This window comes from Aureobasidium melanogenum (assembly GCF_000721775.1).
Source record: "Aureobasidium melanogenum CBS 110374 unplaced genomic scaffold scaffold_9, whole genome shotgun sequence".
Taxonomy (NCBI): domain Eukaryota; kingdom Fungi; phylum Ascomycota; class Dothideomycetes; order Dothideales; family Saccotheciaceae; genus Aureobasidium; species Aureobasidium melanogenum.
This window is the reverse complement of record NW_024470061.1, coordinates 732-15,922: the sequence shown is the minus strand read 5'-3', so window position 1 is coordinate 15,922 and position 15,191 is coordinate 732. Positions and strand designations below refer to the sequence as shown.

The 15,191-nt window shown below is 51.4% G+C and overlaps 6 protein-coding genes across 6 annotated transcripts; 4 read left to right on the top strand and 2 right to left on the bottom strand.

Moving 5' to 3' along the window:
* Nucleotides 1-311: 311 nt before the first annotated feature.
* M437DRAFT_65616 (kynurenine-oxoglutarate transaminase 1 mitochondrial precursor) lies at nt 312-1,634 on the top strand (the record flags this gene model as incomplete). Its single annotated transcript, XM_041024616.1, has 2 exons — nt 312-427; nt 479-1,634. 2 exons carry the CDS (start codon nt 312-314, stop codon nt 1,632-1,634), a joined length of 1,272 nt encoding a protein of 423 aa, XP_040880019.1.
* Nucleotides 1,635-2,620: 986 nt separating this feature from the next.
* M437DRAFT_47907 (UV-endonuclease UvdE) lies at nt 2,621-4,566 on the top strand (the record flags this gene model as incomplete). The annotated part of the gene is made up of 2 exons (XM_041021551.1): nt 2,621-2,746; nt 2,797-4,566. The coding sequence occupies 2 exons, from the start codon at nt 2,621-2,623 to the stop codon at nt 4,564-4,566; spliced, it is 1,896 nt and encodes a 631-aa protein (XP_040880018.1).
* A 558-nt stretch (nt 4,567-5,124) lies between these two features.
* M437DRAFT_65614 (nitrite reductase) lies at nt 5,125-8,516 on the bottom strand (the record flags this gene model as incomplete). Its single annotated transcript, XM_041024615.1, has 2 exons — nt 5,125-8,317; nt 8,371-8,516. 2 exons carry the CDS (start codon nt 8,514-8,516, stop codon nt 5,125-5,127), a joined length of 3,339 nt encoding a protein of 1,112 aa, XP_040880017.1.
* A 1,186-nt stretch (nt 8,517-9,702) lies between these two features.
* On the top strand, nt 9,703-12,471 carry M437DRAFT_84041 (nitrate reductase; the record flags this gene model as incomplete). Its single annotated transcript, XM_041028033.1, has 3 exons — nt 9,703-10,091; nt 10,142-10,400; nt 10,459-12,471. The coding sequence occupies 3 exons, from the start codon at nt 9,703-9,705 to the stop codon at nt 12,469-12,471; spliced, it is 2,661 nt and encodes an 886-aa protein (XP_040880016.1).
* Nucleotides 12,472-12,654: 183 nt separating this feature from the next.
* Nucleotides 12,655-13,908, bottom strand: M437DRAFT_65612 (uncharacterized protein; the record flags this gene model as incomplete). The annotated part of the gene is made up of 2 exons (XM_041024614.1): nt 12,655-13,763; nt 13,815-13,908. 2 exons carry the CDS (start codon nt 13,906-13,908, stop codon nt 12,655-12,657), a joined length of 1,203 nt encoding a protein of 400 aa, XP_040880015.1.
* A 552-nt stretch (nt 13,909-14,460) lies between these two features.
* On the top strand, nt 14,461-14,880 carry M437DRAFT_84039 (NAD(P)-binding protein; the record flags this gene model as incomplete). Its single annotated transcript, XM_041028032.1, has 2 exons — nt 14,461-14,609; nt 14,664-14,880. 2 exons carry the CDS (start codon nt 14,461-14,463, stop codon nt 14,878-14,880), a joined length of 366 nt encoding a protein of 121 aa, XP_040880014.1.
* Between the last annotated feature and the right edge of the window lie 311 nt (nt 14,881-15,191).

The following is a 15,191-nucleotide window of genomic DNA, read 5'->3' as shown; positions in this document are numbered from 1 at the left end:
ACGTGGTTACATTGTTTGATAGGAACCGACGCGGTCAGCCGAGACGACGCGTTAAGCTCTCGAGATGTCGAGACGAGCGACGCGGGCCGCGGCCGGTGCTGCGAAGGTTGCGGTATCGGGCCCATGATGTCGTGCTCGGTCAGGGTGGGGAGGAAACAAATATCTGGGGTAGGATAATATATCGCTAGCTGACTCTTGCCATGGCCATGAGACTGCTGTCCCGTTCACTTTCATTCGCAAGGGTTGCACCTTCTTCTGTTCATCTGACTGCCGGAAATCTTGTCAAGCACTTCTCGTCATCCAGCTTGAAAATGCGCAAGGATCCCTTCAAGCCTGCAGCCCGCGTGGCCGGCCAGAAGCAAGATGTCTGGTCCATCGTCAACGAAGCAGCTGCCTCTTCCAAGGTCTCTGATGTCGTGAACATGGGGTGAGCTGAGTGAGTGTCTGCTTCCTGGACCAAGAGCTAACACCAGCATAGACAAGGCTTCTTCGGCTACAACCCTCCTCAATTCGTCATCGACGCTGCTAAAGGTGCTCTGGACAGAGTCGAATGCAACCGGTACTCGCCCACCAAGGGAAGACCTCGCCTGAAGAAGGCCCTCGCCGACGCCTACTCTCCCTTCTTTGGACGCACCCTGGATCCTGAAAAGGAGGTCACGATCACAACTGGTGCGAATGAAGGCATGCTCTCGGCCTTCATGGGCTTCGTTGAACCCGGCGACGAGGTCATTGTCTTTGAGCCCTTCTTCGATCAGTACATCCACAACATTCAGATGCCTGGTGGTAAGGTCGTTTACGTACCTCTACACCCTCCAGAGAAGGGTGCTACCCAGACCACTTCGGCTGGAGACTGGTCAATCAACATGGACGAGCTGAAAGCTGCCATCAACGACAACACTCGCATGATTGTCCTTAATACCCCTCACAACCCCATTGGCAAGGTCTTTACACGAGATGAGCTACAAGCCATCGGTGACCTGTGCGTCCAACACAACATCATCATTCTGAGTGACGAAGTCTACGATCGTCTTTATTACACTCCTTTCACCCGCATGGCTACTCTGTCTCCCGAGATCGCCAACCTCACACTTACTGTTGGCTCGGGAGGCAAAAACTTCTACTGCACCGGATGGCGCGTCGGATGGTTGATTGGCCCTGAGCACCTGATTCAACCAGTTAGTGCTGCTCACACCCGAATCTGTTACAGCAGTGTCAGCCCGCTGCAAGAAGCCACTGCCATCGGCTTTGAGGAGGCTGATAAGCATGGCTTTTGGGATGAGACCAAGGCTGAGATGAGAGCCAAGATCGACCGCTTCGTCGCTATCTTTGACGAACTCGAATTGCCCTACTCTGACCCTGAAGGTGGCTACTTCGTTCTTGTGAATATGTCAAAGGTGAAGCTTCCTGCTGATTATCCATTCCCTGATCATGTCGCAAGCCGTCCTCGCGATTTCAAGCTCTCATACTTCATCATCAAGGAGCTCGGTGTTGCTGCCATTCCACCAACCGAGTTCTTCACTGATGACAATGCTCACATTGTCGAGGATTGGTTGCGATTTGCCATCTGCAAGAATGACGACGTGCTTGACAAGGCCAAAGACAGACTCAGAGGTCTCAAGAAGTATATGCAATGATAGTTTATATACCCAATAGATCTTGATACGACATTCAATGCGTATGTATGATGCATCTCGTGTGATTGGTTGACACAACATGCTCTCAAGATCAGTGCTTCATGATTCCAATCAGCCATGTTCAAAGTGGTCATGGCGGGTTGCGCCTCAGGCACCACAACAAGACATTGCATAAATCCACTCAAGCATTTCTAAAAGATGCCATCAAAGCTGTTAGGAAGCTTCGCACGTCTCCATCGGCATTCTCGCATTTTGTTATGCTTGTAGTACTTGTGCACAGGGTCTTCCCCTCAACAACTTGGTAGATCTATCTCGATCCGACTCCCTTAGCGCCAGATCCGTACGTCATCACCGATCTCTATTGACGATCAAGACATATCTCAAGCATTTTGCGAACTAACGATTTACGAGAAAAGAACATCGTCATAGCTGAGTAGCAGATAGCTTGAGCTCACACGTATCGCTGTTTTCTCTCCATCTCTGCTTGTTCAACCTCGTTGTTCTTCTTCTACTTTCAATTGATGCTTCGGACTATATTTCATACCTCTGCGAGATCCCTTGCGTACAAGAGCAACACATTTTTGAGTCCACACAAACTGTCACCCCTCTTACGATACCAAAGTACAATGGTCGCTGCGAAACGTAAGAGAAACGCTGCTGCGATTCCTGATGCAGTTCCATCTCCGCCACCTAATGGAATCACCAACCCGCAGGCGAACCCTGAGGTCATTGACGCGCCGAATGCATACAGAGCTTCGCCAGACAGCGATGTGGACAAACGTATAGCACCTGGACCTATCAAGTCGGAGCCAGGATCAGATTCACCCTTGTCTGATGTACCTGACAACGAGCCACCAGCAAAGAAGAGTAAAACCAAGAAGGGCGCTGCTAAGGCAGGTGCTGCCGTCAAGAAGGAGAAGGACGATGGAGCTGTAGATGCGACACCAGCCAAGAAAACTCCTGTCAAGAAAACGGCCAATGATGATATGGACGACCCAGAGGCCGAGGGTGATGAGGAGGCCGACGAGGAAGAATTGTCCGCTGCTTTGGCTAGACCTCCCCCTGTCAACAGTGATTACCTTCCGCTTCCTTGGAAGGGAAGGCTGGGTTATGTAAGCACCATTGACCTCATGCGACAGCGAGGAGCTGCTAATAACTTCAGGCTTGCTTGAACACCTATCTTCGCTACAGCACACCACCCGTGTTCGCTTCTCGTACTTGTCGCATTGCCTCAATCTTAGAACACAGACATCCTCTCCGCGATCCTAGTCAGCCAGAACATCCCACCAAGAACCGTCCTGATCGCGAGCAGCCTGCCAGTGTTGAGCGAGGCCAAAAGTATGTCGAAGCACTTGGCCTGGCCAATGCTAGAGATGTCATCAAGATGCTCAGATGGAACCACAAGTATGGCATCAAGTTCTTGCGTCTGTCAAGCGAGATGTTCCCCTTTGCTTCCCATGAGGAGTATGGATACAAGCTTACACCTTTCGCTGCCGAGACATTGGCAGAGGTTGGCAAAGTAGTTGCCGAGTTGGGCCATCGTGTAACAACTCATCCTGGCCAATTCACTCAGCTGGGATCACCACGCAAGCAGGTCATTGATAATGCTCTCCGCGACTTGGAATACCACGATGAAATGCTTTCTCTCTTGAAACTACCCGAGCAGATGAACAGGGATGCAGTCATGATCTTGCATCTGGGAGGCGTGTTTGGTGACAAGGCAGCCACTCTTGACAGGTTCCGTGAGAACTACAAGGCACTTCCTCAATCAATCAAGAACAGATTGGTGCTCGAGAACGACGATGTCAGTTGGTCGGTCCACGAACTGCTGCCTATTTGCGAGGAACTCAACATCCCGATGGTCCTTGACTACCACCACCATAACATCATTTTTGATGCCGAGCAGATCCGCGAGGGAACAAAAGATATTTGCGACCTCTATCCTCGCATCAAGGCAACTTGGGACAAGAAGGGTATCAAACAGAAGATGCACTATTCCGAGCCGACTCCTGCTGCCATTACAGGTAGGCAGAGGAGAAAGCATAACCCACGTGTGGCCACTTTGCCGCCTTGCGCAGATGACATGGATCTTATGATCGAGGCCAAAGACAAGGAGCAGGCGGTCTTCGAGTTGATGAAAACTTTCAAGCTACCTGGGTTCGACACTTTCAACGACATCATCCCACATGTCAGAAACGATGACAACAAGGCAGCTATGCAAGCTTCCAACAAGAAGAAGGCAACCCCAAAGAAGAAGGGCAAGCAAGTCAAGGACGAGGACGAGGAGATGGAAGATGATGAAGGTTCGCTCGTAAATGGTGAATCTTCTACCTTGGTGCCTGAAGAGGAGGTCGGCATGGGAGGCCCCGAAGGCCGCGTCTACTGGCCACCAGGCATGGAAGATTGGCTTCGACCCAAGAAGCGCGAAGTCAAACCAAAGACGACCGGTTCAGCAAAAAAAGTTACACCAGCACAGAAGAGAAAGGCACTTGCCGATGCTGTCGCCCTTGAGGCTGCTGTCAAAGAGCAGGAAGTGTCTGATGAAGAGGCAGCAGAGGCAGCCACACCAGCAACCAAGAAAGCCAAGGAAGCTCTCAAAGCAAGAGCCGCTGCTGCACGAGCAAAGTCAGATGCTATGCACACCGTAACTGCTCCTCCCAGCGCCGCGGCAGTAGCACCTACAACAGCAACGAAGTCAGCTCCTAAGCGTAAGGCCTCTGCACCAAAACCGAAGAAGGAAAAGGAGGAGAAGGTTGAGGTTACACCACCGACCAGCGACGACTCAGAGCTCGAGTTGGGCTCGTCAGAAGATGATGCACCCGCCACTGCACCTAAGCGTCCCGCCCCCCGCGCCGGAGCAAGATCGAGTGGCAGGGCAAACAAGTCCAAGGTCAGCTATCAGGAGGCTGATGTCAGTATGGACGAGGATTGACTAGATGGACAAAGGGGGTTTGATCTGGTCCAACATGCGATCGCCGCCGCCCCTCCTGGTACTGTGTGATAGTCACATGTAATAGTCGGCTCTCTCCAGATGTATGACATTTTTCAACAATTTAGCTGCTGTGAGGTTTGTCGGTCAGCCATACACCTGTGTTCTGTGAACTCGATTGTTGTTTTTGACATTTCAGAGTATAATTGTATCTAGGGACAGAGAAGGTCAACCATGGGCCTGTGTGCTGATATGGTATGGTATGGAGAGACGCAGCCAGTAGGCAGGAGCTTTGGGTGCACCTTCCCGAATCACAACCTACTTTACCAACCTTGTTATAGCTTGCCTCTCATACTTGAGTCTCACGCACGGGTTTCGACCTTATCCTAAGGATGAAGAATTGACAGGGCTTACAATATGAAGTGATTTCGTTCTTGACAAAGACAGATTCATCATACTAGTTTACTTGGCTATACAAAAGTGATATCTTGCGATCCTGATCCGTTTCCAAACACCATCCAATGCTCGTATCATCACGTCGTCTCGAGGCAGCCGGACTATTTACCAGTCCATACCACCGCTTCTCTCGCCACCAGCAAGGATGGCATTTGCTTTTGCTTTCGTGCCCATGCCATTCTCCAAGTGGCTGACAAACTTGCCCTTTTGACCCTTGAGGATCTTCTTGTCAAGCTTCTCGAAAGGCTTCTCCTCATTGTCTTTCTTGACAATGAAGTTACTAGTTCCGAGTACCGAGTCAAGCTCCTCGACAGGCGGCAGCTTCACGTAGACATTGCCGTCCTCACGAGCCTCGACGGGGAAGGTGGCAATGTTGACGCTTTCGTCATTGCCGCACTTGCCAGCGTCGTCGCCCTTGAGCTCGTAGTTGCGCTTGTGGTAAGGACAGCTGATCCATAGCTTGTTTGACTTCATGTCGTCACCAATGAGACCATCACTGAGCACGAATGCACGCTTGTGAGGACACATTTGCTGTGTGGCGTAGTACTGACCCTTGACCTTGAAGATGGCCAACTGCGTATCACCACGCTTGACAGCCAATGAGCTGCCAGTTGCAGTATCCTGGAACTGGTCTGAGCGTGCCAGAGGTTGCCACGACAGCTCAGTCCACTTCGTACCACGGAAGTCTGTGGTGATGGAGTCTTTGGGCCAGTACGTGGGGCGATGTTGGTCACGTTCCTTGACCTCCTCGACGGTCTGCACTGCCTCATCGGTGTTGGCAAACTGGTTGAAGTGCTTCATACGCTCAGGGTTCTTGAGCACCTCTGTCCATTCGCAGAAGAATGAGCCTACGAGCTGCTCCATTTGCTGTTCGAGGTCTGCACAGATACCAAGCTTGTCCTCGAGGATGACTTCCTGCAAGTACTTGATACCTCCAGGCAGGTTCTCAATCCAACGAGCTGTTCTCTGCAACTTGTCGGCAGTTCGAATGTAGAAGGAGAGGTAGCGGTCAAGGATAGGAATTACATCATCCGGAGGAACGTCCTTGGCCAAGAGCTCGCTGTGTCTAGGCTTCGCACCACCGTTGCCGCCGACGAAGATGTTGAAACCCTTCTCGGTAGCGATGAGACCGAAATCTTTGTTTTGAGCCTCAGCACATTCACGTACACAACCACTGACACCACCCTTGATCTTGTGAGGTCCACGGATGGACTTGTAGCGCTCTTCGAGGCGGACAGCCATGCCGACAGAGTCACCAATACCATAGCGACACCATGTAGTTCCGACACAAGACTTGACAGTACGCAGCGACTTGGCGTAGGCGTGTCCCGATTCCATGCCACCATCGATTAGCTCTTGCCAGATGGCCGGAAGATCCTGCTTGCGAGCACCGAACATGTCGATACGCTGACCACCAGTGATCTTGCAGTACAAGTTGTACTTCTTGGCGACAGTACCAATGATGATGAGTTTGTCAGCAGTGATCTCACCTCCTGACACACGAGGAATGACTGAGAATGTGCCATTTCGTTGGATGTTGGCCAGGAAGCGGTCATTGGTGTCTTGAAGACCACGAGAATCCTTCTCGAGAATGTGCCTGTTGAAGAGAGAAGCAGTGATGGATCCGATAGTTGGCTTGCAAGCTTCGCAACCCAAAGATTCGGGATCTTTTCCGCACTGCTTCATGATCTCCTCAAAGGTCTTCAGCTGTTTGACAAAAATGATGTTGAAGAGATCAGCACGCGAGTAGTCGAAGTGCGGACAGAGGTAGTTCTTGACTTCGTTGCCCATAGAAGCCATGGTCTTGTTGAAGATGGTCTGAACCAGAGGCATACAGCCGCCACATCCAGAACCAGCCTTGGTGCATGCTTTGACATCACCAATGGTCTTGCAGGTTCCATCTTTGACCGCTTTGGTAACATCTCCCTTCAGCACGTTGTGACACGAGCAGATTTGGGTATCGTCAGCAAGGTCATCAGCGTCGTCCTCGCCCTTGCTTGCACCAATGATGAATTCGCTGGGAGAGACCTCGAGAGGCTTCTGGTTCTTGACCATAGGGACCAGCTTGACGTAGTCCTTTGTGTCTCCAATCATCATGCCTCCGAGCAGGTACTTGCCGTCTGTCGTAAAGAGGTATTTCTTGTAGACTTGGTTGAATGGATCCTTGTAGGTGAGAGCTTTGACTGGAGGTGGTGCGGGGCCGTCAGTGAGTTTCTTGACTTGGTCCTTCTGATCGGTGGCGCCTTCCTTCTTTCCAGCACCACGTCTGGCGGGGAGCATCTGAGGGCCATCTCGGTCGGCGAAGAAGTCACCGAAACTGGCAACTTCGACTCCAAGTAGCTTCAGCTTGGTGCTGAGGTCCGGTCGCTTGAATTGTCGAGGAGCGTGAGCCTTGGCTTGTGTGAGGTTGAAGGCAAGAACGTCAGCCATCTCAACGCCGGGCGCAATCAAACCGAATGTTTGGCTTTCCCAGCTGGCACATTCTCCGATGGCGTAGATATCCGGTGCTGAAGTCGAAAGGTCATTCTTGATGACAATGCCGCCACCCCTGTCTGCGCATTTGATGCCAGCCGCCCGAGCAAGCTCATCGCGGGCCTTGATACCAATGGCAAAGCAGATACATGTGCAGTCCATCTGCTCGCCGTCCTCGAAAGTCACGCCAGTGACACTGTTGTCACTATCGACGTTGATCTTGCCGACTCTCTTGCTGAGGAGGACATCCAAGCCCAAAGCTCGGACTTGCTCGACGACCATGCCACCAGCGTCGCCATCGAGCTGCCTGCTGAGCACCCAGCGGTTTCTCTCAATGAGCTTGACTTTGCTGAACTCCTCGAGGTCCATCATGGCCTTTGCGGCTTCGAGACCAAGTAGACCACCACCAACTACAGCGCCGACAGATCCATTCTTTGTAGCCGAGTATGCAATGAGCTTTTCCAAATCTTCAATAGTGCGGTACACGAATACGCCTTTAGCATCGTGTCCAGGAGTGTGGCGAGGTAATACTGCATCGGAGCCAGTTGCGAGGACTAGAATGTCGTATGGCACCGTTGTGCCTTGTGATGTTTCAACCTTCTTCTCTTCGGGGTTGATTGATGTGACTTTGGTGTTGAGGTGGTAGTTCAATGAGCCCTCGGGCATTGATGAGTACCACTCTTTAGGATTAAGATACAGGTTCTCGACTTGTCGGTGCTGGAAGAAGCTGGTCAAGCCTACTCTATTGTACGCAAGATGTGCTTCTTCTCCAATGACGATGATGTCGTATTCTCGTCGTTTTACGTCGAATTTCATGAGCTTTTCTCTGCAAGCAAAATGTGAGTGCTCTGCTATTGACCCGAGGAGTTTTGCACTTACATGAATGCAACACCGACCATACCCAATCCAACTACCACAATTCGTTTTCTCTTGGTATCTTTTGGGAGCTCGCCCTTCACCTCCATCTCCTCGATCTTCTCGGGGAGGACATTTGCCTCAGCATCGTTCCACTCGCTGTTACTCATGTTGACAGATGGTATAGCGAAGATGAACGAGGGAGAGGAGAAGATTATCAGTATAGGCACAGCAGATGCTGGCGTAGAATAGGTTGCGGCAAAAGCAAAGGAATCACAAGATAAAAACAAAAGCTAGAGATAGGAAGGGAAGAAAGGGTGTTTATGGACTTGCCTTGCCATACCGAGCTATCTATCAGCGCGATACTTTACCTCCCGACCGACTGAGGCGTATGCAAGCCCAGCAAATGCCATGGCATAAACGCCTGCTGCCGCGGCCGGAGAAGCAATACCGTGGTCAGCGTTTGGGGAACATGGCCATACACGCGACTCCAGATTACCAAACAGAATGCATCTGCACAGCGACATCAGCTTCTTTCTCCTCGGGAAGATCGTCGAGGGTGCAAACGGGTACGCGAACGCGGAGCCGCACCAAAGTGGAGCGGCATTGATAAGGACGACGCGGGCGATAATGGATTTTGCTCGGCAACAAAGCAAAGAACCCTGACAAGACTTTGCGCAGCCAATCACGGCAGGGCGATTAACCAAGTAGTCGTTAAGCGCAGAGTCTTTTTTCAACTTCACTTGCTCAACCATATACCGCTGATAAGGTGATGGCGGACCATTGGTCCTCTGAAAATCCCCTCAAAACCTCACATATGGACGCGGGAGAAGCAAGTGCTCGTACTAGACGAGACTGGAAGAGACTGGAGACTCTCATCTCGAAAACGGGTTACATCGGACAGAGCAACATTGTTGGCTCTCGCTTCTGACGCTATTCCAGAACGAGACGGCCTTATCTCTGCTCGTTCTCAACCACTCCATGTCCCACAAACATGCTGACAGCGGTATCTCCCTGAACCGTGTCGCAACCTCGTCCTACTTCCGCGGTGAACGGTCTATCGTAATCTAGTGAGGCTCCTATTGTGCTTCTCCGCCCCATAAACATGTCTAGACATGCCGATATGACGAATGTGAAGCCTCTGGCGCATTTTGGCGTTTAAAATGTAGGCAGTCTTGTGTCAAGCCTTTCTCCGGGGCTCCAGGATTTGTTCTGTTTTCGTAAATCGATCCTCAATCAATTACCTAGATCCAAAACAGATTCAATTCATTCATACCTACAACAGTTTTCTTACTTTCTCTTGTCCGACCCTTCGGCTTTTACAACATCAAAGTCTTGCAAAATCAGTACCTCAAAATGACCACTGTTCAAGCGACCGAAGAGGAAACTGTGCACCTACGACGAGTATCTGCAGACTTCCCACCTACACCACCAGACTCGGATCTTAGCGATGGAGAGAAGTCGACGAACAAAACAGCATCCACACAATTTCCTCTGCCTCCACCATCACACCCGCCGACTGTGATCGATCCGCTAGATCAAAAAACGCCTGATGGATGGCTACCGCGAGACTCGAGACTAATCAGATTGACTGGAGCACATCCGTTTAATTGCGAAGCACCTCTCACGGATCTATACAACGAAGGATGGTTGACAAGTCCGGAACTGTTCTACGTAAGAAACCATGGTCCTGTGCCTCAGGTTAATGATGAAGATATCCCAGAGTGGGAGTTCACAGTGGAAGGGTAGGCCCTGTATCTCATGATCCAGAAAGGACCCCACTAAAAGGTGCTAGACTTGTCGAAAAACCACTCACAATCAAGTTCAAAGACCTCGTTCGAGAATACGACCAGATCACATGTCCTGTGACTCTTGTCTGTGCTGGCAACAGACGAAAGGAACAGAACGTTGTCCGTAAGACCAAGGGTTTCTCGTGGGGCGCTGCTGGTGTATCAAATGCTTTGTGGACTGGTGTCATGATGCATGAGATTCTGAAGAAGGCTGGACTGAAGAGAGGAGCAAGATACGTATGCATGGAAGGTGCCGACAAACTGGTAAGCTCAAACACTTACTGTTCACTGATGAAATGATAATTCGTACTGACAAAAATAGCCCAATGGATACTACGGTACCTCGGTCAAACTTAACTGGGCATTGGATCCCAACAGAGGCATGATGCTGGCCTACAAGATGAACGGCGAGATGCTGACACCGGACCACGGCAAGCCTCTACGAGCCCTGATTCCTGGTCAAATAGGAGGCCGCAGCGTCAAATGGCTAAAGAAGCTCATCATTACCGACAAGCCAAGTGACAACTGGTACCACATCTACGACAACCGCGTCCTTCCAACGACCGTTTCGCCAGAGGAATCTGCAAACAACAAGGATTGGTGGATGGATGAGAGATATGCCATCTACGACCTATCGACCAACTCCGCAATGGCACATCCGGTTCACGAAGAGCAATTATGTGTCGTCGGGGCTCCAGAAAACTACCGTGTCAAGGGATACGCTTACGGTGGTGGAGGTCGCCGTGTGACACGTGTCGAAGTCACCTTGGATAAAGGCAAAAGCTGGCGTCCTGCCAATGTTGATTATGCCGAAGACAGATACCGAGAAGCAGGTCCTGTCGACCTCTACGGTGGTAGGCTAGACATGGAATGGAGAGAAAGCTGCTTCTCCTGGGCATTCTGGAACATCGACATCCCAGTCGATGATTTGAAAGATGCAAAGGACATCATGTGTCGAGCCATGGATGAGAGCATGAACATTCAGCCTCGTGACATGTACTGGAGTGTTCTGGGTATGATGAACAACCCTTGGTACCGGATCGCCATCCACCGAGAGAACGACTATCTGCGTTTCGAGCACCCCACGCAACCCGCATTGATGCCTGGCGGTTGGATGGAACGCGTGAAGAAGCTAGGAGGCAATCTCGCTAACGGCTACTGGGGCGAACAGCTTGGAAGCTCAGATGCACCGGAACCTGTTACGGAAGCAGCACAAGATGTGAAGATGACTAAGGACGGAATAGACAAGAAAATCACCATCGACGACCTTCGCAAGCATGACACGGAACAAGCACCATGGTTCGTCGTCAATGGTGAGGTTTACGACGGTACAGCGTTCTTGGAAGGTCATCCCGGAGGCGCTCAAAGTATTGTTTCAGCAGCTGGACTGGACAGCACTGACGAATTCATGGCCATTCACAGCGAGACTGCCAAAGCCATGATGCCAACATATCACATTGGCACGCTAGACGAGGAGGGCAAGCGAGCATTGAGTGGTGAGGAGGCACAGCCTGACGAGAATGCGACACCTTCGGAAACCTTCTTGCACCCACGCACATGGAAAAAAGCCATCTTACAATCGAAGACTACGGTGTCTTGGGACAGTCGCGTCTTCAGATTCAAGCTCGAGACGGACGATCAGAAACTTGGTCTCCCGACTGGCCAGCACATCATGATGCGTTTGCGCGATCCAGTAACACGCGAGGCCATCATCCGGTCTTACACGCCCATTTCAGAGACGGCCGAAAAGGGCTTTGTCGACATCCTGATCAAGGTGTATTTCAAGAATGGCACATCGGAGGGAGGCAAGATGTCGCAAGCTCTCGACTCTTTACCCATAGGTCACTTTGTCGACTTCAAGGGACCGATTGGCAAATTCCAATATCTCAGCCAAGGTCTCTGTGCCGTTAACGGCGTTGAGCGACGCATCTCGCAATTCGTCATGATCTGTGGTGGTTCAGGTGTCACGCCAATCTACCAAGTTTTCCGTGCAGTGATGCAGGATGCTAGTGACAAGACCAAATGCACGTTGCTGGATGGCAACCGCCTTGTCGAAGACATTCTGTGCAAAGGCGAGCTGGACAGCTATGCCAAGGACAACGAGCACAAAGCAAAGCTACTATACACTCTAACTCAAGCACCAGACCACTGGGATGGTCTGAGAGGACGTATTGCCGCACCGCTGCTTGCTGAACACGCCAGTAAAGAAGCGCTCAAGCTCGAGCCGACTGAACAGGCTCTAATCCTGATCTGCGGCCCTGAAGCACTTGAGAAGAGTTGTCACGCCGCATTACTGAACCAAGGCTGGCGCGATGATGAGATGCTCTTCTTCTAATCGACGAACTAAAATGCTTATTATGATGTGTCCACGTTTGTGAGGGTATTGAAAGGAGTTAAATTTGGGTCAGGGAGTGAAAGGCATTCCATTGGGAATTATTTGATTCGGCTCTAGCATTTGAACAGAAATTTGAACTCTGAATATCAATGGTTTATCCACACGTGTGCCTAGTTCTAGCGTTCAGAAAGTATCATCATCATCCCATTTCCGCCTGACTAGACTAGGGCTGATCTCGGGGACACTATCGCCTTCGATAGACTCGGTACGGTCTGCACCAGCAGTCGCTAACAGATCATCAACAATGATCCTGCTGGCCTCTCGAGCGGGAGTCTGCATAAGACGAGATTGTGGAATATGAAACTGCATAGTCTTGGGAGGACTGATACTAAAGTCATCGTCGCTATCAGATTCTTGATCCCAGAGGGTACGTGTGGTTCTGTCCTTGGTGTCGGTAAACAGGGCGCGGCCGGTGCTCGTCATGAGATCACGTCCAGGGGTCTGAACGGAAACACCAGGAGTGTGTGGAGCCTGAAGCGTCTTTCTCGGGGACTTTTGAGGAGAGAACAAATCAGAGCGGAGTTGGGGAGCAGCCATTTCAGGACTGCTCATAGGGCTGCTGTCGGCGAACAAGTTGCGAGTACGTGTTTGTGTCTGGTTCTGAGCGGTTGCAGGAGTGTCTGTGGTTGCGGGACGTGTTTGTTTACGAGCAGTGTGGGGTGTGGCCTGAATGCGGAAGTTGCGGTCCATGATACGGTGCATCAGAGGATCAGGGTTCTGTTGACGCTGGGCGGTCGAGGGTTGGTAGGCTGACGGAGGATCGAATGGAGACGACGACTGGAGGTTTACCGTGTCGCGCATGGGAGTGCTGATCTGATGTGATGACGGCTTGATTGGTGAGGGAGAGGCGAAGTGTTTCTGTTTGGTCTTGATCTGCGGAGTGCTGTGGACACCAGTCGTGTTGGAGGGAGAGTCAATGATGGACGTGTCATCGTCGTGGTCATGAGGGTAGTCGTGCGCAGTGGGTGTCATGGTCCTCTCGGCGACGTCGTCTTCGGCAGAGGGCTCGTCGTAGGATGTCTCTTGAGCGGTCGTGTCATTGTGGGTCATGTCGTCTTCCAGGGCGCCCTCCTGGTAGCCAGACAGGGAGACATTGGCAGATGCCTCGAAGAACTGCTTCCAGAAGCGAGAGCCCTCCCAAACATCGCGAGAGTGTTGAGCGTATTGGTCGACGACGGGTAGGATGCTCGACGTGACAATGCGATGGGCCTTGCTGAAGTTGTGGTCGATTTCTGTTTGTTCTCAGCGCTGCTCTGTTGTGTCGCACCAGCACATCAACGCACCTTGCAGTGTCAGGGTGATTGATTGTTCAAGTCTTTCGAGCTCTTCTGTCAGGCTCAGGTTGCGATTACTCGCCGGCGCTCCAATGCGTGACATTTTCTTTTTTTGGTCGTCTCGGGCGCATTCGTGAGGTCAACAGGATAAACAAAGCGCAACCAAGCTGCTTGTCAAGCCCACCCACCCTGGCTCGCTTTACCTTCTCCTTTTTCCTTGCTCCTGCTCCTGCTCCTGCTCCTGCTCCTTAGCCAACCACACAGGTGCTCCTGTACCCCGCACACAACTTGAACCCTTCTATCTCTCATCTCTCTCGTCTTTCGGACAATCAACACCACGAGCCCGCACTCGGCTGATCGTCTTGTTGCCGCATCTCCGCATCTGCTCTGCTGTACACACCAAGCTGCGGGGCTTGCATCCTCAAATCCTCCAACTTACCAGTCTCTTTTTGGTATCCCGAAAAGGAACCATCCCGCCTGATGGGCCTTGTTCATCCTCAATTGCCTCCACGAGAGGGGTTGTTCAGATATGCCCGATCCATCTTTCCGTGAACTGGCTACTCCAGAAGCTGTTCTGCTCTGCTCAAGCTTCGATCTGTTTCTTGCTTCTCCTCTCGAAATTCATTACGCAGCATCTCATCTGTTTTGATTCATCATGGCTGCAAGACTCAGCACCAGAGCTGTTAGGCAGGCCACCGTCTCAGCCCGAAACACATTCAGTCTGTCGCACGCCAGGACATTCGCGAGTACTTTGCGTCGGGAGGCCAAGAGGACGGCCATTGTCACTGGTGCCAGTCGTGGAATGTAACCAACCCCCAGGCTGACCTACCCAATGTTCGATGCTGACATTGTTGGTAGCGGCAAGGCAATTGCTCTTCGTCTCGCCCAGGATGGCTACGATCTATGCATCAACGATGTCGAAGCCAACAAGCAGGGTATCGATGATGTCGTCAACCAAGTCAAATCAACCGGCGTCAATGCCGTAGGTGCCGTCGGCGACGTCTCGGATCTTTCACAGGTCGAGTCTGTTATACAGACCAGCGTCAAGGAACTTGGTCCGCTAAACACAATGTAAGTCGTGTAACCAACCACTCTTCTTCCTTTACTTTATTACTGCAAGATCACTGCGGGCTTGCCCTTCTTGGTTGCGTAGCACGAAAGAGCGAGGACTCATTCACAAGATACACGAGCCAGATCCATCGAGATTTCACTGCATGGCCCTTTAGATATCTCGGTTTTACCCAGAAGGATCAAGCCGGTTCTCCGAGAAGATTGAGGCACCCACAACAGATGCCAGTGGACATACTCGAGTAAGGAGAGCTTGCAGGATAAGGCTTGGGCCGTTCGATTCAAGTCTCGGAACAAATCAATTGGGTGCCGTCTGTG